This window comes from Vulpes lagopus, chromosome 12, assembly GCF_018345385.1.
Source record: "Vulpes lagopus strain Blue_001 chromosome 12, ASM1834538v1, whole genome shotgun sequence".
Lineage (NCBI taxonomy): Eukaryota > Metazoa > Chordata > Mammalia > Carnivora > Canidae > Vulpes > Vulpes lagopus.
The window spans coordinates 13992385-14015671 of record NC_054835.1 but is presented as its reverse complement, the minus strand read 5'-3'; the positions used below and the strand labels follow the sequence as shown (position 1 = coordinate 14015671).

The 23287-nt window shown below is 49.8% G+C and overlaps 1 protein-coding gene across 1 annotated transcript in view; it reads right to left on the bottom strand.

Moving 5' to 3' along the window:
- The window catches only part of TRPV3 (transient receptor potential cation channel subfamily V member 3), a 35833-nt gene that overhangs the window by 6090 nt on the left and 6456 nt on the right, over positions 1-23287 (bottom strand). Inside the window, exons 3-15 of the mRNA XM_041723987.1 lie at positions 20283-20387; positions 20037-20123; positions 19151-19305; positions 18284-18460; positions 13802-13942; positions 11403-11683; positions 9117-9293; positions 8027-8185; positions 7309-7410; positions 5422-5495; positions 3222-3387; positions 1690-1756; positions 126-400 (exon numbers count right to left, since the gene is read on the bottom strand). Coding sequence (XP_041579921.1) covers positions 126-400; positions 1690-1756; positions 3222-3387; positions 5422-5495; positions 7309-7410; positions 8027-8185; positions 9117-9293; positions 11403-11683; positions 13802-13942; positions 18284-18460; positions 19151-19305; positions 20037-20123; positions 20283-20387 — 1966 coding nt within the window. The remainder of the gene's footprint in view (positions 1-125; positions 401-1689; positions 1757-3221; positions 3388-5421; positions 5496-7308; positions 7411-8026; positions 8186-9116; positions 9294-11402; positions 11684-13801; positions 13943-18283; positions 18461-19150; positions 19306-20036; positions 20124-20282; positions 20388-23287) is intronic.

Sequence of the window (23287 nt, the reverse complement as noted above, 5' to 3'; positions counted from 1 at the left end):
CCACGCAGAGCTTGTGCAGATTCCCAGGCCCCGTCGCAGATCCACTGGCACAGACAGTTGTCAATACCATGTGCTGAACTGAGTCCCTGTGAAGACCCCCATGCCGGAGTCTCTGCCAGGCTCACCTGTAGACGCCAGATGCGCTCACTCTCCTTGGAGACATTCTCCACTGTTTCTCCCATCAGGGCAATGAGCATGTTGAGGAGGAGGACAAAGGTAAGGATGACATAGGTGATGAGCAGGAACAGAAAGAGGATGGGGTACTTGGAGTTCTGCTGTATGTTCAGGTCACCCAGGCCTATGGTGAGCTTAAAGAGTTCCAGCACCGCATCACTGAAGCTGCCATAGGAGCTGCAGTCCTTGTTGTCACTGGGACACTTCTCGATCAGCGAGGCTAGGGCTGGGAGGACACAATAGGGTTTCTCCTCTGGCACTGTGCCTGGCTAATTACCCAATAAACTCATGCATACTTGCACATACACACATGCCCCCCCCCACACACACACACATACACACTGCAAGCCTACTGCCTCATCCTCTTTGGTCATTTAGATTTTGCCTCTAGCCTCAGCTTCCTGGAAGCTTTACCATGCGGGTCCTCTGCCTTGATCTCCCGCAGAAAGCCCCTCCTGCCTAATGAAGCCCACTCTCTTCTCTCCCTCCTCTACCCTGCCATTCAGCCCTTGATGACTCACAGCCTTGCAGAGTTGCCAGCTATAATCTACATGTGTCCCTAGTTCTCCAACCGGGCTTTGGGTTCCCAACTTCCTGTAGCCTGGGTCATCTCCTCCAAAACCATAAGGTCTTGAGTCTCTTGTTCATGCTCTGTAGGGAGATTCCCTGGCCAAAACCTGGGCCCTTTTCTTCTCTTCCTTCCAACATGCCATAGCAGTGGCTCATTGTTAAATGGATAGATGGATGGATGGTCAAATTAATCAGTGAGTAAATGGGTGAATAAATAAACAAGCTAGTGAAGGAGAAAATAAATAAGCACACCGCAGCCCAGCAAAAACCAGAAGATGGGAATGCTGCCTAGTTTCAAATGCCAATGATCATGAGGGGGGTGGGTAGTGGTGGCATAGGGGCATGGGGGAGAACTGGCATGGGAAAATACAATGATACCTCTCTATGTAGAAGTTAGAAATAAAATCAGGTTGTACAAATGAAGAGACTTTAAGAGGGGGCTCCCCTTCCCCAGTCCAGGAGAGCAGAGGCTCCCACAGATATATCTGAAGCAAACTGCAAATAACATGATGTGGGGGAGCCAAAGGAGCTTACCTCAGTGCATTAGTTTACTCCTATTTTTCAAAGACCATCAGTTACATTTCTGCAAACTTCTTAGCTTCCCTTCTATAAAATGGGGCCAAAACCACCTGCCAAGCCTCTCTCAGGTTGTGAGGGCCACATAAGATGCTGGATGTAGACGTGGGAGGCATCCACACAGTGTGAGTAGACAAGAGTGACAGGTCTGGTTCTAAGCCTCCATTACCTTATGATCAGGGATGATGACTCCCCCTTGGTTGAGATACTTAGACAAGTAAAAAGACAATGCTTGGAAAATGCTAAGCATGGCAAATGCTCCACTGGTAGGTGACATAACTTGCTGAGGTTGCTGTGTGCTTGTCATTTTAACATCTGTATAAAGTGCTTTACAAATGTGGAAGTTCCTATTATTTATAAATCAATTACCTACTCCAAATCCAAGTAAGAACACGATATATACAAATAAGAACTTCAGAACATCATGCAAAATGACCTATAAAGGGAGAAACATGATTCAAGAATAAGCTTTGGTCACATATTCCCTAGATCCTGATCTCCTTACTGCTTCCCACCCTCACCCAGGACCCACCCTCACCATGCCTTCCCTCAAGCCATTCTCCTTCCCCTAGCCAAATCCTGCTGGTGCTCCAAAGGTCACCTCTGAGCTCCATCTCCTCCAAGAAGCCTTCCCTTCTGGGGGAAGGCTTCCTCCTCCCTCCTGGAACACAGTCTGCCTCTGTCCTTCATGATTCAGCCCATACATGAGCACATTTTTTCAGAGAGTCTCATGTCTAAAATCCTCACGCTTCCTGGGGGCAGTGATGTGCTGGAACCAGCTCACGCCTGCTCATAAGAGCTGATGGTTACATTTTCATCAGTTTTGTAGGCTGGTTGTTAAACAGAGCCATTATTAAAAATTAAATCACATAAACTTATAATTAAGTAAATTATATTAAAAACAAAGATAATAAATATTCAAACCTCATCACTCATTTTATAATTATCTAAGCTATTAGGGCTATCTACATCTCTGGCAGCCATGGCGTACATACTGTGTAATGAGTTACTGTGCATCTCTTTCCGACTCTGTGTTCAACGATGCCATAGTGGTAGCTGGAAATCAACCATGGAAGGATTTACACCATGGAAATTGGTAAATGGGACAAATCACAGACTCATTACTTTGCAGATAGTCTAGATCTAGATTTGACAGTAATGGAGAAAATGTTAAGGCAGATTAAACTTTTAAATGTGTCCTATCCGTAGCTATTGTGTCGTGAATAACACAGTAACATTAATGAAATAATCTTAGGATATTTGAAAACTTATTCAATTCAGCAACTAAGTGGCTCCCATTGTTGACAAACAAGGGAAGTTCCCACATAGGGCTGCACTGCTTCACTTTCATCTTACTCTTTAAACTAAACAACCACCACACTGATGTTGCAATAACACTCTGTCACTTGCAAACACAGATCAGCGACAGAGGAGTCCAGCAAAAATCAACCAATTGTTCTGCCACATTCAACTAGGTATGTGGAATTTATAATAAATAGCATTATACAGTTCATTATTTGTTAATGATGTACTACTCATCCTTTCCATAATAAAACCTATCATAAACACAATACCTGTGCATGTGTAGGCATTTTTCTCAGAGAGCTGGCTGTTAATTAGTTACCAGCACACCACTGCCTGGGGGTGAGGACCAATTCTCCATACAGTGTATTCCTTCCGTGCCCAACAAGCCCAGGTACTGCAGCCGTTTTAAGGTCTGGACACTTAAAGCCTGAGCAAAGGGGGACAGTGCTGTTTGGGAGAAAGAGCAGAGGCTTGCCCACAGGACCAGCTTCTTTTGCTCTGCAGACCTGTTTCCCCATCTGAAAAACGGCCATTTCCTGAGGGTTCCCCCACTGTGGCGCCTGCATGTCTGTGATGCTCGGAAGCCTCCAACGCACCTTCTGGATCATGACGCTGTACATGCCCATGGACTGGAATCCCCGCGTGTAGTAGAGCATGTTTGCCCAGCCCAGGGCCATAGCCAGCACAAGGCAGGCAAGGTACTCCTTGTAGGCAAACAAGTACAAGAAGACAGACAGTACCACGAGCACAGCCTGGACAAAACTGTTCAGGAGACACAGGAGACAAGGGCCTTACTCACTCCTCCTCAGCATCAGGGTAGACATTAAAATCCCAGCCTCCCATAAACTGTTGTCCCCTTCCCTGTGCCAGCCCCCTGGTGGGTAATGCTCAAGTGACTGGTGAGGCTGCCCCAGGCCCTCAGGACTATGTCTAAGATCCAGCCTCGCAGATGCCATTGCCAGGTGTGAGTCAGAGCCTGCAGTGGGCTGGCTGCAGCTCACCGGGACTTTCTAAAAATACAGACCCCTGGGACTCAAGGAGATTCTGGTCCAGAAGCCCATATTTTTTAAATTACCCATGTGATTTCTGATCCCCCGCATAGATCAGGGAACCATTGCGTAGACTAAGGATACAGTACATGATTGCAGTTTTAACAAAAATGCCAAAGGCTGACAATGTCTATACTTAAAAGACAATCATAACAAAAGTCCCCCACATCCTACTTTTTAAAATCTTTTTTAAAACTATAATATATGCTAAATGGTAGATATGCTAAACAGAGACTGGTTGCATAACAATATGAATGTATTTACCAGTATTGAACTGTACACTTAAAATGGTTAAGATGGCAACTTTCATGTTATGTACATTTTACTACCATTAAAATCTTTAAAGTTCAATATATAACAAGCAAACAGGATTAAAATCTACTCCTAAACAGTGCTACATCATCAATTATGCAGACGTCTAGATCAAAAGCTCTGTGGCTTATAACTTCAGACAGTCTCCATGATCATAAAATATCTAACTAGTTAAAGTTAGGACACAGGCGAACTTGTTTCTCTTGTGCAGTGAAAAGCGAATGTTTGGGTAATCGATGCAGTTTGGATTAACATAAGGAAATATGTATCTACCTTCCTCATCACTGAAAAAATATGTAAGAAGCAGAAGAGCAGGACAATGATTGGCACCTTTCATCTGCACTAAATCCAGTGGTTGTATAAATGGATTCTTCTCTGGAATTATCACAATTTCTCAAAGGTGGGAGACTCCCATGTGGCTTCTCTCATGGGGCAGGGCTGCACCTGTTTCATCCACTTACTGCAGTAACTGGGACCCCACTTGCCCATGGAGATGAATTCTGTTCATGACTCTAGAAGGAATGTACCTACTGGTACACCGAGGTATCTGGAAACAGTGGGGCAAGAGCACTGGGTGTTTTTCTGTATGTTGGTAAATTAAACACCAATAAAAGTTAATTAAAAAAAAATAAATAAATAAATAAAGTCCTGTAGATCCAGCTTCCCAAATGCTCAGAAGAGGGACTTTGGTGGGATCTACAGAGCTATAGAGACCAACATTCTTCATCCTACCCTGCAAATCCTGCCCAGTTCTCATGGCTGCAGTGCTGAATCAGCCTCTATCCATTTAGAGACAGGGGTCACGTAAGCCTCTGATGTCAGCTGCACATGACCTAATTCGGAGAGGCTGCTGAGCTGGGCTTTCTGGCTAGGGCCCTGTGGTAGCCAACCCTGCTTTAGCACAGGGTGAGGAGGACTCAGAGGCTGGGAATGGCTTCGACACCACTGAGGCTCTGCCTGACTGTTAGTCGCTCACTTCCCTGCTCTGGGCTTCAGTTTTTATGCCTACAGATGAGACTCGATGATTTTTCTAACGCTTTCCAGTCCGATCTGATGGAGTCCAAGATGGCAACCTCTAGACCCCATACAACTAGGAGGAACAGGCTGGGCTATCCCTTCATTAGGAAATCAGCAGGGCTTTTCCTCTTCCTGCCTTCTCTGCCCCACCTGCCCCCTGAGGCTTTGTGGCAGGGTGGAGACAGTCATCACTGTGACCTGATGGTGGGCAGTGTGCCAGAGTCTTCTAGTCCTCTCCATAGGCACATACAGGTTTCTTTTACTAGAAGTGAGAGGAGGTCCCTCGCCATCAGACAATGGCAGAATGACTGGGACATGGTGATGTGGGAGGAGGGCTGTTCCAGACAACACAGCAGCCACCATGCAGGACTTCAGCCCTGCCTGTGCAGTGGTGACCAAATGGGACAGATCTACTTACAAGACAAAGTGAAACCAGGCATCAGAGAGAATGGATTGCAGATCTGAGGGTCTCAGCAGGAAGATCGCGATGCCCTGAGGCCAAAAAGGAAAGAAAAGCTGCACCCTCTCCATGCCTCTCACTGGAGGATCTGAGGAAGGCCCTGTTTCCTCAGGACCAGGACTCAGTGAGGGGGAGGGTGTGAAGGCCAAGCCAGAGCCTAGGTGAGGGATATGGAAGGGTCCTGTGCTTGGGAGCAAAGGCAACCCCAGGCTAGGAGTGGCTACACCCCCAAACCTTCTCACATCTCTTACTCTCCCCCTCATGCTCACCAAGACTCTGCAAAGCAGCACAGTCACGCAATTCCCTGCTATTCCCCAAATACGGCCTAGCTTCTAAAACCAAAAACAAGAAACAACAGGTACTGGTGAGGATATGGAGAGGAAGGAACCCTTGTGCACTGTTGGTGGGAATGCAAACTGGTACAGCGTGGAAAACAGTGTGGAGGTTCCTCATAAAGTTAAAAACAGAACTACCCTGCCATCCAGTGATTGAGCTACTGGATATTTGCCCAAACAATATAAAAACACTAAATCAAAGGGATACATGCAACCCTATGTTTACTGCAGCATATTTACAACAGCCAAAACTACGGGAGCAGCCCAAGAGTCCTTGATAGATGAATGGATAAAGAAGATGTCCTCTCTATATACAGTGGAATATTAGCCACAAAAAAGAGTAAAATTTTGCCATTTGCAATGACATGGGTGGAGCTAGAGAGTATCATGCTAAGTGAAATAAGTCAGTCAGAGAAAGACAAATACCGTATGATTTCAGTTACATGTGGAACTTAAGAAAACAAAGGAGCAAAGAGGAAAAAAAAGAAAAAGACACAAAACAAGAAATGAACTCTGAACTATGGAGAACAAACTGACGATGACCAGAGGGGAAGGAGTGGGGAGGATGGAGGAATTAGATGATGGATTTTAAGGAGGGCACTTGTGGTGAGCAGTGAGTAATGTAGAAAATTGTTGAATCACTATATTGTACACCTGAAACTAATAGAACACTGTATGTTAACTACACTGGAATTAAATTTTTAGTTTTAAAAAAAGACAAAAAATTATATGGCTTAGTTCTCCCACCTCTGAGCCTTTTTTAACGTTGCCCCCCATGCTCACCCTATAAGAACTTCCTCTCCAATGTCCTCACGCCAAATCCCACATCGCAAACTAAATGCCATCTCTGCTTTCAAGCTTTCCTTCCTTCTCCTGTCCCCAGACAAGCCATCTCGCTTCCTCTGAGGGCTGGTCTGAATCCCACACAGGTCCCTTTTCGTACTCTATTTTAAAGTCCAGGTGTTTGTGTAAAATTTCCTACAAGACTGTGAGTTCAAAGAGGATAAACTTCCTCCCTCCCTCTCACATCCCTCAGGGCTCCATATACAGAAGGTGTTCAGAATATCCCTGTTGATTCATTGGTTGGATGGATTGACTGATAAGCTATTGACTGAGAGACAGATGGAAGGACGGAAAATGGATGAAGGATAGAAGGACAGTGAGGAAGAATGCTAGGCATTCAGATGAATGGCTGAGTCAACAAGAGAGGTGATTGAATGGGTGAATGGAGGGACAGGAGGATGGGTCACAGTGGCTGAGAAGGCAGACAAATGGCTGATAGATGGACAGAGGGATGAGGGGTGGAGGGATAAAGTAGGCAGGACAGACCTGCTGATTTATATATTCTCGTTTTGTAGCTAAGAAATCTAAAGCTTAGAAAGGAAGCAAGGCGGCGCCTCCCCAAAGCCCTCCGCCCTCCATCCTAAGGCAGAGGGGAGTGGATCAAAGCAGGCCTGTTATCTCCCTGCCTGCCTTGCAGCAAGTCCCCAGGGCTTAGCGGCCCACTCACCTCTTTCACAGAAATGCACATGGCCCAGATGAGCACGAACATCCTTCCTAACAGTTGCAGCCACCCCATCTTGTGTGTCAGGGCCAAAGGGTGTGGGAGGGCCTGGGAAGAAGGGAAGGAATGGATGGGTGCAAGATGGGGAATGAGAGGGCGGGCAGGGGTAATGCCAGCTTTGGGGGTATGACGCACATACACATGCAAACCCTCTAGTTGAGCCAGAAGCCAGCACGGAGCCCTATCTCTGTATAGTGTGAGAGAAAGAACAGCAGCTCCCTGCCCGTCCCCACCCACAGTGGAACCCAAGACTCTATAGTGAGGAACACAGTACTGCCCATGCCAACAACCCCTCACTCCTCAGTGTCATTTGTTCATCTGAACCCAGCCACTCACAGGATGCTCAAAGCCAAAACTCCGTGCCCATGTAATGAATGGAAACTGAGGCCCAGAGTGGTGGGACGCCCCGGCTCCTCTCATTTCCTGTGGCCCAATCAGCTGGAGACTTAGGTGGAGCCTGGATCTCCCAACCTTCCAGACTTCCCTCACAATAGCTAAGCACTAGAAACATACTCAGTTCCCTAGAAGCTGTGAAGGGTGACAATTGGGGAATGCCGTGCAAACGTTTTGGTCATTCCGGGCCTCAGTTTCTTCATCTCCCCCAGCTCATTCCAAGCTACCGGAGCTCTGACCCCCCCCCTCCCCCGCTCCAGGGGCCCCGTACCTCCTCCTCCCGGGGGCGGTAATAGGAGACTAGAGTCAGGGTGATGTTGTAGAAGAAATACAAGCAGAAGGACAAGAAGAACATGTACTTGGCGAACTTCTTCCACTTCATATGCAGCAGCGTGTGCAGGGGCTCCAGGGTCAGCATCTCGTGCCGGTTCTGGGGGTAGAAAGCCACCAGCACCTTCAAGGCGCCTCATTCCGAGGCAGCTCTGAGTCAGCACCAACCAGGCAGAAGGGGCAGTCTCTCCCACGGACTGGTTTGGCTGGAAGTGTTGGGAAGGTAACTTCCAGCCCCTGAGCTCATTCCCAAAGCCCCCAGGCAGCAGTCAAACCCTATGGGAGCTGGGCTCCAGCGGGAGGACCTGCTGCTCAGCGGGGAGCATGGGCTATGAGAGGGAAGGGCCGTCACTGGCCCCAGCTCGGCCCCCTCACTGTGTGACCTCGGGAAGTCCTCCAACACTCCTGGGGCCTCAGTTCCCTCATCCCTAGAACTGATATCAGTCAAACTGCCCTACCAACCAGGCTGCTGTGAAGGTCCAGGGAGACCCCAGACAAAGCAGGCTCCGGTAAGCATGACTCTTGGTAACATGTGGACGATGCAGATCCAATCTGCTGCCTCACTTCCCCCCAAAAGCTGAAAACCTCTCACTGCTGATCCTCTCTCTTTCCCTCCCACTTCACTGATTTTCCTCCATCTTGCCTCCTCCAGGAAGGCCTCCCTGATTGCTCTAGCTGTGCCTTTCCCTGGGGGAAGGGGAGATTATAGAACCATTAAGGAAGAGGGGGAGAGACGAGATGGAGAAGACCAATACCAATCATCCCACCCCCACTCTCACACTGCCCAGGATTCTGGGGCCAGGAGACCCCCACCACAAAAGTGTACAGTGTAAGGCCAGCTGGGAACAAGTAAACGCAGCACCTGCTCTAGCCCTGCCCTTTCTGCATTGACTCCGCCCAGTGAGGCAAAGGAATGGAGGACTACAGACATGTCCAGCTAGTGGCACAGGTCCTTCCAGTGCCCCCAAGCCCTCGGCCTGAAGCCCAGCCCCTCATCCCCTGCTCTTGCCTAGCCCTCCTGAGGGACCCACATCAATGTTGGTGTTGTAGACGATGATTTCCAGCACTGAGTTGTCTGTTGTCGTGTCCACATTGGTGAGGTCATAGAGTGAGGATGACACAGGCCCATATGCCCAGTCGGTGAACTTCCTGGACAGGCTCCGGAGTGGCTTCTCCTTGATCTCACGACTGAGGATATACTTCAGGATCTGGGGACAGGAAGAACCACAGCCACAGAACAGGGTTGGGAAGATGCTCCCACCCAGGTAGACTGTCCCACCTCTGCGCCTTCCACTGTGACCCCTGGGCTCCACATCATCTGCAGAATGGGTGTGAACCTCACTGCTCTGCCCAATTCACCAGGGACTGAGAATACAAGGGACAAAATGTGTGGAGGCCCTCGGCAGGACACGGAAAGCTACACAACCAGCTCCTAGACCCTTGTACTTGTTGAGGACCCCATTGAGCGAAGAAGCTGGGAACTGACGGGTTTGAGAAATAATTTCTGTTTGATCTGGATGTGAAAAGAAACTAGAAGTTTTTCCAGCTTCCCTACCCCAGCCTCAGTCAAGACCATTCTAACTGAGGCTCACCGTGGGCCAGACAGGGAGTGATATGAGATGCCAGCCAGGCAGAGAGACCTGAGAAACCCCCTCTCCAGGTAGTGATCCTCAAGCCCTGCCACACAGTAGAGTCACCAAGGGACACACAGCAACCCCACACCACCCACTAATTCAGTCCAAATCTCTGCAGGGGGCACCCAGATATCTGTATTTTGTAAAGTTCCCTGGGCAGTTCCAAAGTGCAGGCAGGGTAGAGAGCCACTGCCCCCCAGCTCACTGCTTTCCAAAACTGGGGCCAGGGCTTCCTGGGGCACCAACCCAAGGCCCAGGAAGAGGATCTGTTGGGGAGAACAGTGTCAGAGCCCCAATCTCCCACAACCCCGTGGTGTTCCAATCTCATCTCCTATGGGATCCTTGGTCCTCAGAATCCAGGCAGAGAGCTCCCAGACACAGGGCAGTTCTCCCCACCCTAAGCCTCAGCCTTGGAGAGCCCCAAGGAACAGGATCTGTGTCTTCAGCACCTCTGCACCCTGCCCTCCCAGCATAGTGGCCAACTTGGACAGCGTCCAGAAAGGTTTTGCAAAAAACACTGACTAAAGAAGAGAAGGGGCCAAGAATGCAGGAGTCACTTCCCCAGGACTGATCCCAGGGGAGCACATTATCCTCTAGAGAATCAAAGGGTCATGGGGCCATGCTCCATGCAGGCAGAGGACATGCCACAGCAGCTAGTAGGAAGCTCCACTCTCAACCCTAATCTGACTCTCCTCCAAGTCCCCCACAAACTGTGTCCCCAGGGGTGACTGGAGATGGTGTGTAGGGTAGGAAGGCACACAATTCCTCCTCTGTCAAAGCCAATCTCCAACCCTTCCTTCCCCCACAAGAGAATGAAAAGGTCCCTTGTGGGCCCCAGCCCTGACCACTGGGACTGGACCCAAGGCCCTCAGGGTACCCGCCTCCCTGTCAGCTGCCCTCAGGCTGGCACAGCTGTGACAGCTCAACAGCCGCTGCACCCACCCAGTCCTCCCAGAGCCTCCCAGCAGCCTCAGCCCCCTCCCAGGGCTTGGACACATGGAGGCTAAAAAAGCAAGCTTCTCTGAGCCTTGTCTGCAGGCCCACCTGAGTCCTGACCTTGATCTCAGACCAAGCCGTGACTCCAGGCACCAACAGAGATGGAAGCTCACCCCCACTCATGTCTTCGCAGAGGTCAAGCCCTGCGTTCCTTAGCCACACCCCACAGAGCACAAAGGGCCACAAGCAAGCACACCCTCTGCTGGGGACTTGGCTGAGTCTCAACAGCCAGACAGGGGTCTCTCCAGATTCAGGCCACCTGCTCTGGGTCCAGAGCAGCCGTTCTGGGACTCCTGTCCTCCTGAGAGACCAAAGGCCCAAGGGTCAGGCATAGCCCCGGCCTGGGTGCCTAGCACACAGGAATCCTCAGCCACAATCCTCAGCCACAGTGAGGTACTGTGTCACCATGGCCTTAAAACGCCCCCTCCCCGACCCCAGCCGGGAACTCCAGAGCAGGGGACAGAAACACAGGGTGTTAGCCACTGAAGCCCAGAGGGAGGGCCCTTCCATGCTGCCTCTCTGAGTGGCCACTCAGAACAAACCCACCTCAGGTCATAGAAGCACTTCCAGACCTGAGGTTGAGACCCTACCCAGGCCAAGATGTAATCCGTGGGGTCCCCAGAAAGGCCCGAGAGCCAGCAGAGTGGCAGTGGGCCTCCCTGCCCTCCCCCAGCTCCCGGGCCCCACCTCAGCCTTGCCCATCTTGGCGGCCAGCTGCAGCGGCGTGAGCCCATCGTTGTTGTGCATGGTCTCCAGCTCCCAGGTTCCGCTCCTCAGCAGGATCATGTCGTACATGCGCTTAACAAAGTCGTTCTGCGTCTTGAAGTCCTCGGCCACCGTCACCAGCGCGTGTAAGATGTTGTTTCCCCGCGAGTCCTGCGAGGTGATGTCCGTCTGCTCGTTCTCCATCAGCAGCTGCACGATCTCGGGCTGGTTGGTGCACGCTGCCAGGGCCAGCGGAGTCTCGCCTGGGGACCGGGGAGCACTGCAGCTCAGTCCCCTCCTGGCCCACCCCCCGGGTCCCCAAGCCCTAGGACTGAAGCCTGTATGCCCCGTGGGACTGACCCCTGAGGCTCCCCGTACTTCTCCCCATGTCCCCCTTGTGTGGGGAGAGCAGGGAAACTAAAGCTGGATCACTGCCATAAGCCCCTAACTGGTCTCCCTCCTACCACCCTGGCCCTGCACCAGTATCCCCAGCACAGCAGCCAGACTGACCCTATTAAAACAGAAGACTCCCCTCACCATACTAAAAGCCCAGGTGCCAACAAATGCCCACAAGGCCCTATATGCTTGGACGCCATCTCCTCTCCTACCCCCACTCACTCCTCTCTGGCCTCAGTGGCCTCTTTCCTTTTCCTAGAACATACCAGGCATTTTCCGACCTCAGGGCCTTTGCAAAAGCTGTTCCCTCTGTTTATAGTGCTGTTTCTCAGGGTCTGCTTTGTTCATCCCCACACCTCCTCCAAGTCTTTGCTCAAATGTCACCTTTTCAATGAGTCACCCTAACTGCACTATTTGAAATTGAAATCTACCTCCTTCCTACCCTGGAACTCCCTCTTCCCCTGGCTTATTTTTTATTTTTTCAATAGCACTTACCATTTTCTAACATATTACACATGTGTTCTTATTTATTATGTTTATTACATAGTGTTCTTATTTATTGCCTTGTGTTACATAGTGTCCTTATTTATTATGTTTATTATTGATACTTTTCCTCTAGTCTACCTCAGTCCCATGAGGGTAGGGAGTCTTCATTTTGTTCACTGATGTATTTCCAACACCTAGAACAGTGCCTGGTGTATATAGTAAGTGATCAATAAATTTTTGTTAAGAAAAGATAAGGCAGGGATCCCCGGGTGGCTCAGCAGTTTAGTGCCTGCCTCCAGCCTGGGGCATGATCCTGGAGACCCAGGATCGAATCCCGCATCAGACTCCCTGTATGGAGCCTGCTTCTCCCTCTGCCTGTGTCTCTGCCTCTCTCTCTCTCTGTGTGTGTCTCTCATGAATAAATAAATAAAAATCTTAAAAAAAAAGAAAAGAAAAGAAAGAAAAGAGAAAAGAAAGAAAAAAAAGAAGAGAAAAAAGAAAAGAAAAGAAAAGAAAAGAAAAGAAAAGAAAGAAAAGAAAAGAAAAGAAAAGAAAAGAAAAGAAAAGAAAAGAAAAGAAAAGAAAAGAAAAGGCAGATGACTCATCGGTGGTCACACAGCCAGCCTAGGAAGGAACCAGGCCTGGACAGCAGGTCTCCTTCTGCTCCCCTTCCAATTTCCCTCGGGTTCCCATTCTTCAGCCCACCTGTCACATTTCCCAAACACTGGCTCCAACAGGGGCTGATGCCAGACCCTGGACAGACAGGACAAGACCCTGACCTCACGGCTGCTCGGACCCAGCTGATCCTGCTGATTAAAAAAACCACCCAGAGGAGAAGACAGGTCAGTGGCTGTCAGTCCAGGGCTGGAGTGGGAAAAGGGGTCGACAAAGTTGTGGGGGCAAGTTTCGGGTGTGATGGAACTATTGATACCCTGTCCTAATCATGGCAGTGGTTGCACAGGCCTGTGCTTTTGTGGAGCTGAACAGAACTGTCCATTAAAAAGGGGAATTTCACTGTCTCTAAATTACACATCTTTTTTTCACCCAGAGCATCCTGACCCCTACTGCTTTTGGACTGCCTGGCTTGTCAGTCAGAGGATTTTGGTCTCTTACATGTTAGCGCATTTTAGTGGTCCTGGGGGGCACAGGGCAGAGGCCCAGCTGGCAGCTCCGAACCGCCCTGGGCAAGTCCTCTCCCCGCCAGAGGCTCTGTCCTCCCCCGTGACACGGGGCTTTCTCCCTGCTGTGTCGCCTGCTGCTCCCTGGCCAGGGCTGCTCAGGGGCCCGCCTGTGCACCCTCTCCGACCGGCAGCTGACACCCCAGAACCAGCTCCCCCATCCTCCCAGCCTCTCTGGTCTGCCCTGGAGGCCCAGTTAGAAGGCTCTGGCCTTGCACGCCCCCTCTCCACCACCCCCCAGTCTCCCCACCCCCCACCCCGGGTCCGGGGTCTGGCTGGGCCTCGGACTCCTGCCGCAGGCGGGGTGGGGGGGACACCCACCGAAGTAGAAGCCTTCGTGCTGGTACTTGGGGTTGAAGAAGACCCCCCTGGCGTGGGCATTGACGTCGGCGCCGGCGGCGATGAGCAGCGCAGTGAGGTCCCCCTGCCGCCGCTCGATGGCTATGTTCAGTGCCGTCTGCCCTGCGAACGGGGGTGGGGGGAGGTGGAGGGGGCGCTCAGTGGCTGGGCCCCAGGTGACTACCCGCTCTGGACCCTTGTCCCTCCCGCCTCCATACGCTCCGCAGAGCCTCAGCGAAATGCTAGCTGCCTGCCCGGCGCCCCGCGCCCCCAGCTCCGCGCCCGCACCCCGCCCCCGGCTCCCGGCTCCCGGCTCCCGGGCCAGGGCGGGGCACGCGGGGGAGCTCTGCTTCTTCCCCAGGGAGGCTCACAGTCTCACTGGGATTTAGGAGCTGTGGTCCTGGGAGGCGCGAGGGCTGCGGTACCCAGAGGGCAGGAGCTCCTAACACAGCCTCAGGGGACCAGGGTGATGGTTCCCAGAGCGGCCTCTAAGCTGAGACCGCTGGAGTTTAGAAAGGCTACGGGGGCTGGCCGAGGCCTCATAATTCAGGCGAGGAGGTCAGAACTTCCTCCTCCGTGCTATGGGAAGTCACAAGGCACTGAAGCAGGCAAGTGACATGACCAGGGTTTTGGGTTTTGGACATGTGTATTTTCTGATCACCCTGGATGCAAAACTGGAGGATGCATTAGAATGAGCCCGGACTTGGAAGGAACTGTCGCTCCAGTGGGGAAAGATGGTAAGGCCCAAAGGCGCTTAGGAGAAAGACCTCAGAATGGCCTGTGGGGAGGGGAGAGAGGGGATGACTGGCTTAGGAGCCAGGAGAATGGTGCCCCGTCGATGGCGGAGGAACAGAACAGGGGAGAAGCAGCAGGAAGGGGCTGGAGGGACAATGACCTAGTTGGTGGAGCCTGTGGAATCTCCAGATGGAAAGGACCGGAAAGCTGGAGGAGGGGAAGGTTCTCAGAATGTCCCACTAGAAACAGCATTTTCCAAAGAGCTCCTGCCACACCATACACAAAAATAAAGTCCTGGTGGATTAAAGAAGTAGGCATTTTATTTAAAAACTGAAAATTCATTTATAACTAGCCTTTTGGTAGGGGAGAACTTCTTAAGCAAAATTCAAAATGCAGAAACAACCACAAAGAAAAAACCAACATGTTTGCTTACAAAAAAGAAGAAGAAGAAGAAGAAGAAGAAGAAGAAGAAGAAGAAGAAGAAGAAGAAGAAGAAGAAGAAAAGAAAGCTTTCTGTATTCCAAAAGAAAGTTAAAAGGCAAGTGATGGGGAAGGGTTGAGACAGTAGTTTTTTTAAAGTTCCTGATATACTGACCCCTTACAAATCAATAGACAAGCAGCTTAAAAGAAAACTGAGAAAAAATTAACAAGCACCTTACAGAGAAGAAAATACCTATGGCCAATAAAGAAAGCAAAACATATTTGAAATCACTGTTGATCAAGAAAATCAGAATCTAACAAGTTAACATTTCTCCACTTTTCACTGACTAGATTGGCAAAAGGCAAAAACAAAAAGCAAAACCAAAAAGGAATAATTACCAGTATTAGTGAAAGGTTAGGGAATGAGTGAATACGTAATTTGTATTTTGGGGAGAAGAAATTAGCATCTTTTGGAAGCAACTTTGACCATTCTTATGAATTTTAATGTTCATGCCCTTGAACCCGGAAAATACAATTCAAAGTATTTTCCTAAAACATGTGTGCACTGAGCAAAGGGTCACAGGCAAGAATGTGTACTGGGATATTGTCATAGTGAAAAATTGGGAAACATCCAACTATCAACAGGGGAATAGAGAAATTAGCTACAGAATAGCCATAGTCAGACTAAGCAAGTAGAAAAGAAGCATACTTGCATATTCTGCGACGAGGAGGCATCTAAGGCATACAGTTTTTTTTTTAAAAATGGCAAGTTGTAGAACAATGAAAACAGATAAATACTATTCTATGTTAAATAGGTGCATGGATAAATGAAACTATTACTATGGACACATATATACATGCATAAAAAGCCCTAGGAAAATCCTCAAAGTCTACATACCATAATAATTTCCAGAGAGGAGAGTGGAAAACAGGCAAAGGGAAGGCACATGATGTGATGAGCAGAGTGTTATACTATATGTTAACAAATTGAATTTAAATAAAAAAATTTAAAAGCAGCAAAGAAAGAAAACAGGCAAGGGTTTTTTTTTAACTTAATTAAAATATTGGAATGTTTTACAATGACACTCTATTCATGTGTTATTTATATAATTAAAAATAAATTGTTATGTTTAATCTTGATGATGGATGTATAAATCATTATATTAATTGCAAATGTATGTTTAAAATTTTTTAATGACAAATTTTTAACTGAATAAATTGGTTTTAAAAAGGCAGATTGCTGAAGCCTTTAATAAAGTGCTAAAAATTATATTTTAAAAGTTGTTTTTGGATCCTCTTAGCAGCATAGGGAGGAAACATTAGCCTCTGCCAGATGGAGGAGCTGAGACCCAGAAAGGCAGAGTTACATGCCCAAAATGAGGAAAATGTTCCCCTGGTGATACTGGAGCCCCTCAGCCTCAGGCAGCAGGAAGCACCCCCTCAGGACACTGAAAGGAAGGGACCAGCAGGTGCCATCAGAGGGAAGACTGGGGGGTTAGTTTCTAGAAAGACAAATAAATGGCTCCTCCCACCAGGCTGAGGGAGAGTAAGTGCTCATAGCCCCCAACAAGCCCACTAGCAAAAGACAAAGTCATGAAAGAAGGAAGGGATAAGGGGAGACTAAGAAGGGAGAAAAGTAAAGAGTTGCAGTCAGGACAGCAAATCCTTAATAGTAATCTTCATTTATTCACTCATTCAAAAAACTTTTATTAAGGACCTCTTATGTGTGACCCCAAGTCCCAGGGAATTCACTATGGATAAGATAGGCTCCATCCCTGGCCTCAAGGGGAACATGCTGCCAGAAAGGGGTGTTAAGTCCCTGTATACGGACAAGAAGAAAGGAGGTTCAGAAGGGGACTGAACAATCAGAGAAGGAAAAACAGTGTATGTTCTCATTCATTTGGGGAATATAAATAATAGTCAAAGGGAATATAAAGGAAGGGAAAAGAAATGTGTGGGAAATATCAGGGAGACAGAACATAAAGACTCCTAACTCTGGGAAACGAACTAGGGGTGGGGGAGGGGAGGAGGGCGGGGGGTGGGGGGGAATGGGTGACGGGCACTGAGGCGGACACTTGATGGGATGAGCACTGGGTGTTTTTCTGTATATTGGTAAATTGAACACCAATAAAAATTAATTTATAAAAAAAATAAAACAAAATAAAATAAAATAAAATAAAAAAAGGGGACTGAAAAGGGAGAGGAATTAAGGCAGGCAAGCTTGATGCACTGGCCTAAACCTCCCTGGCTAAGGACTACTATCAACTCCCTCATGATGGGCTGAGAACGTCATACATAGCTCATCCAGTTTTTCTCTCCACTTTGGCTACCAGGGAGCTCACTGTGCGGTTCAGCACTCACTGATAGCCATCTTCCCTGGATTCCCTCTCTTCTAATCAACAGTGCTGAGTTTTCACAATCCTTTACTTTTTCTCATCTATAATGAAAACCCTTGTGAAAGTCTGCTGTTTAAATAAATTTTTAAAAAACTAAAATGACTTTCTCCCATGAGAAAAGTTGAGAGCTCACGCTAAACGGTTCCCCTGCAAAGAGCAATGTTTCATGCCCCCTGGTATGTCAGCAAGATAGCATCCCAACCTCCCCAAACCCATCATTTTTGCACCTCATTAGAGCCCAACAGGATGATTACTGAGTCCCAAAACTCCAGTGAGGATGAGGATGCCCCGTATGATTATTCAGCACAGATTTGCTGGACAGGAAAATACAATCCCACGTTTGGTCTCCTGCCCCCTCTCTAGTCCATTTAAGAGAGAAACCACAGAATCAAGACCCCAATAAGTCGGTTAGTAAGAATGATGATGGTGATACCAGCAACTGCTGAGTGTTGGCCTTGCCCAGATGTCTGGCACCATCTCTGGCCTTCTGCCCGCTGCCCCATATGCCACCGGCATCCCCATATCGGGCTTCTGCCCATGCCCTGCTCCTGGCCTCTGCTTGAAGGTTACCTCCCTGCTGGCCCACTCGCCGTTGCCCATCCCCAGTCACTCTATCACACGACCATCTTGTATTTTCTTATCATAACATTTTCCTTTAGTTACTTTATTCTGAGCAGTGGCCTCTATCTGTCTCGTTCCCCATGCACCCCAGTGCCAAAAAACAGGGCCTGGCATGTGCTCAGGGCTCCAAACTCTCTGCAGAGCAAAGGATGGAAGTGAGGAGTGCCTGCTGCATGGTGCTGAGGCGTGCTCTGCGCTTGGTGCTGCTTGGTGCTCGGGCCTGCGGGACAGCGGGGAGGCTCCCCACCCCAGAAGTCTCTGTCCGCACAGCGCCCCCTCATAGGCAGCATACCTTCATAGGCCTCCTCGGTGTAGGCGGCATTGACGAACCGGTCCAGGATGTCGTTCTCCTCGGCGAAAGCCAGCAGAATCCTCACAATCTCCTTGGTTTTGGTGTTGATGTTTAACAAGGCCTTCATCAGGCAGGTCTTCCCCGTGTCAGAGGCTGTTAGCTTGTGCATGAGGAAGTCTGCAGGCAGGGTCGTGGGGTGAGCCACACCAGGGGCCCCGGCTGCCCCTGGCCCTTCCCGCCCGAGGTGGGGAGGCCAGGGTGTGCGGGCTGAAGCCTCAGACCTCCAGACCCTGCTCCATGCCCTGGCCTCCTGGGGCCTGTGCTACCTCCTCTCCTTCCCCCTGAGGGCCTTATCTGAGGCTCTGCCTCCTGCACTGTCTCCCCTGTGGGGTGCAGTCTCACCCACCGCATGCTTTCCCACTGTCCACCTCACTGCTGACACCCCGAAACCTCCAACTGGCCTCCTCCTCCTGGGAGCTGACAAATAAAGCTTATCACTTCCCTCACAAGCTACTCCCCAGTCCCTGAGATAGCTTGGGCCCCACCTTCCAGCACATCACCAATGGCATGATCGTGCCTCCCTTTCTGTCACTCCGCTTGTCCTTTATTCTGGCCATTTCCACTGCTGAAGAGCTGGTCACCTCCCCCCGCTCGGCTGTGGCAGCCCCCACTCTGCCTGAATAGCAACCTTCTCCCACCCTCCATGCAGCAGCCAGACCATGACCTTCACCTGTCCAAGCCCTCCCATGGCTCCCTATTGCCTTCAGAGGCAGGTTCAAAGTCCACAGCCCGGCCTTCTGGGCTCCTTGCATGCCCCCCTCATTGGCTGTTGTGAGGAAAGGCTGACAGCAGGAGCCAGGCACTGACCAGCCACATCCAGGCCACGACGCCGCTTGCAAAGCTCCTGCAGCTCCACCAGCAGCTCCAGCAGCTCCCCCACGCAGCCCTCTGACACCGCTGCAAAGATGCGCTTCTTCAGCCGCTTCTTTTTTCGCCTCTGCTCTTCCTTGGCCACGTTTGCACTGAGGCCAGAATGTATTTCCAATTCACCACACAGGTACCACCAACCTACTGTGTCCCCGCCCCACAGCAGAGCCCTGTGCCTGCGCAGAGCCACACTGGCCTTTAGCACCTCCCCGGCCTGTCACAATGTCCCAAAACCCCTCCGTTAGTGCTGGGGCCCTGGGATCTGCGTTGCCCTCTGCAGGCTTCCCTCCTAATCTAAACGTGATCACATTTTTTCAAAATATATATTTGGATACACATAGCAGAGATGATTAGGAAGGACAATTAATAGCGATTACTTTAAAAAGTATGAGATTACGGGAAGGAAAATCTCACTTTTATCTTTTGTGGTGTTTAAACTTTTAAAAATCTCTCTCTCCCTGACCCCACACTCCAAACAGACAACCATGACAAGTGCATATTTTTGTGTGTATTCTTATAAAAGTCACATGATGTTTCATGGTTTATATGCATATATTTTTAATATGAGATTGTGTCCCAGTTCTTGTTCTGCTGTGTACTGTCATTGGAATGTTTTATAATGAATGGGTAATACTTTTTATAGTTTATAAAATGTAATACTCCCTCCTCCACCGCAAAAACCTTCCTACACACCACAGCCATGGACGCAGGCATTTGTCCCATCCCCCTGGCATGGAAGCTTCCTTGCCTTTCCTGGGTCCTGATGCCCGTGCCTCTGATGCCCACCTGGTGGACACAGTGGGAGGAAGGGAAGGGCCGGGCTCACCTGGGACTGTTGGGATTGGACGGAGTCTCTGTTACATCATCCTGGGGAGACTGTGGTGAGTCCATGTCATCGCAGTTACCAGAGAGGCTGGAGGATGGGGAAAGGAAGAGAGAGAGACGAGTTTCAAACTGGCCCATGAGAACATGTCACAACCAGGCCTGGCCACCTGGCCCAGGGTGAGTCACTGCCTGCCCTGGAGCTGAGGGCTGGGCTGGGACGAGGGCAGCCGGGAAGGCCAGTACTCACCACTGACGGATGTTGGAGTCCATAGGCTTGGAGAAGATGGGGGGAGAGGTCTTGGAGACAGTGGGGTTGGGATCGAACCCTTCTATCTCCAGGAAGAAGTGTGCACTGTGGGGACACCCAAGCAAGGTCATTAGAGCTGGCACAGGGACCATCCGCCTGCATGCCCTGCAGCCCTACTGCTGAGAGTGCCCCACCACCCAGAACACTTGCTCGTGGCCTGCTCCATGCTAAACTCTGTCCCTCATGGCCTCACTTGACCCCCACAGCAGCCCTTGGGATGGGTACCATTCCAATCACCCACACTTTGGGTGGGCATACAGAGGCTCTGAGGTCAAGCACCCTGCCCAAGCTCACACAGCAAGTAGGTGGTAGAGCCTGGATTCAAAGCTGGGTCTTGGTGATTCTTGTCACTAAGTAGATGAGTAGAGGCCCAGGGTCTCTGTCGGGATGGCCTAATATCTGAGAGGGACTTTCCTGTCCGCAGGTGCCTACAGGTGTGGAGGACTCACCAGAGATGGGGGACATGGCAACCATAGCTACAAATCCCCCCATCATCCCCAAACTGCCCTTCCAGCCTCAAGTCTGAAGAAGAGCCCTTCCAGGGCTGCCATCTACAAGGGCATTTCCTGACTGCCAGGGCACATTCAACCCCCATTGATCATCTCTTATCTTGTTGGCACAGAAAACAGTCAGATCTAGAGCAGTGAGGGGGTATGAAAGTTCAGGGGACAGGAGATGCCTTGTCAAGAAGGAACACCCAGGAAACCACTTTGGACAGTGGATGTGAGGGAAGTAAAGGGCACACTTTCCCCCAGGGCGTCAAGAGACCTGGGCCTGTGACCTGACAAAGCCCCAGGGAAGCAGACAGACTCAGTGCCCAATGAGAGGCAAGACACACCCCGAGATATGACTCCCCAACCAGACACAGCCTGGCCTCACCTTCAGACACACCCACAAACACAGACACACGTGTTCTCAGAACCCACTATCACACACTCAGAGAAAAGCCTTCCCAAGACAACCAGGATGACGAGCATCAGAATGAGGGTCAGTTGTGGCAATACCCGCACCCGGTGATGGCTGCATCATACCTGCTGGCTCTGTGACCTGGCCTGGATGGTGGCCTCCTGACCAGCTGGTCTCTCTCCTAAGTGCCTTTGCTGCCTACCTCCTTCCCAGGCCCAGAAAGATCAACAAGCCCCCTCCCTTTCTCACAACACCATGGAAGAGGTCCCAAAGTACAATCCCAGCCATATCAAGTTCAGAAGAAAGGGCAGCAGGGAAGGGATTGTGGCCCCATTCTATCAATGAGACAACTAAGGCCACTGTCACCATCCCCCCAAGGATAGAAGTCAACTTTCTCAGAGAACCTGACTCTTGATTCTGGCTCACAATTTACATGACTATCCATGCTGCTCTCCCCTCAGCCCTCTGGATCTTCTTCCAGCCAAACCAGCTCTAGGGATTAGCTGCAGGTGGAGACTGTCCAACATAGCCACTTCACAGGATGGGGCAGTCATGAGGGTGTCCCGGGTCTTGCCTGGGGAATCCCTCTCCTCTCCTCCAGGTACAGACAAGCATAGGAGACTCAGAACAAATCCTGAACTGAAGCATAAATGGAGAGGGGGACAGGGCTGGCTGGCACATTGGCCTTCACCCTCCTGTCTTCTGCTCATCAAGAGCAACCTTCTGAAATGACCTAAAATCAAATCCTTCTTCCAAAAGAGAAGTAAACCCCTGACTAGGAGCCCAAAACCTGGATTCTACTCTGGCTCTGCCTCTGCCTCCTGTGTAACACCAGGATAGAAAGTGGTTGGGCCAGATAACCCTGGAATCTGGAGCCAGGACAGCTCTAAAATCATCTACAAATGGACTGTGCAGCTAAAGTGGGCATCAGAGGTCATCTGGTCTGATCACCACTCCCAACATCCCTGAAGTGCCCCAGAAATGCCACCTTAAAGCTGTCCCTGCTTCATGAGAAAATGCTCCGCATCACTTGGCATCAGGGAAATACAAATCAAAACCATAATGAGATACCACCTCACACCAGTGAGAATGGGGAAAATTAATAAGACAGGAAACCACAAATGTTGGAGAGGATGCGGAGAAAGGGGAACCCTCTTACACTGTTGGTGGGAATGTGAACTGGTGCAGCCACTCTGGAAAACTGTGTGGAGGTTCCTCAAAGAGTTAAAAATAGACCTGCCCTACGACCCAGCAATTGCACTGCTGGGGATTTAACCCCAAAGATACAGATGCAGTGAAACGCCAGGACACCTGCACCCCAATGTTTATAGCAGCAATGTCCTCAATAGCCAAACTGTGGAAGGAGCCTCGGTGTCCATCAAAAGATGAATGGATAAAGAAGATGTGGTCTATGTGTACAATGGAATATTCCTCAGCCATTAGAAACGACAAATACCCACCATTTGCTTTGACGTGGATGAAACTGGAGGGTATTATGCTGAGTGAAATAAGTCAATCAGAGAAGGACAAACATTATATGGTCTTATTCATCTGGGGAATATAAAAATTAGTGAAAGGGAATAAAGGGAAAGGAGAGAAAATGAGTGAAAATATCAGTGAGGGAGACAGAACATGAGAGACACCTAACTCTGGGAAATGAACAAGGGGTAGTGGAAGGGGAGGTGGGCAGGGGGTTGGGGTGACTGAGTGATGGGCACTGAGGGGGGCACTTGGCAGGATGAGCACTGGGTGTCATGCTATATGTTGGTAAATTGAACTCCAATAAAAAAAATAAAATAAAAAGCTGTCTCTGCTTGTCTGGGTATCTACTTAACAAATATTGAGCACCTACTGTATACCAGGCACTGTTCTAGAAGATGGGGATTAAATGGTGTACCAATGGGCAAAATCTCTTTGAAGAACTACTGTTCCAGTTAATTGGTCAGAACTGGCCCCAAGGATTGGACCAGGGCATAGCACAATGAGGCCATTGCTTTTCTTGCTCCAGAAAACACTGACCTTCAGCTATAAGATTCTCA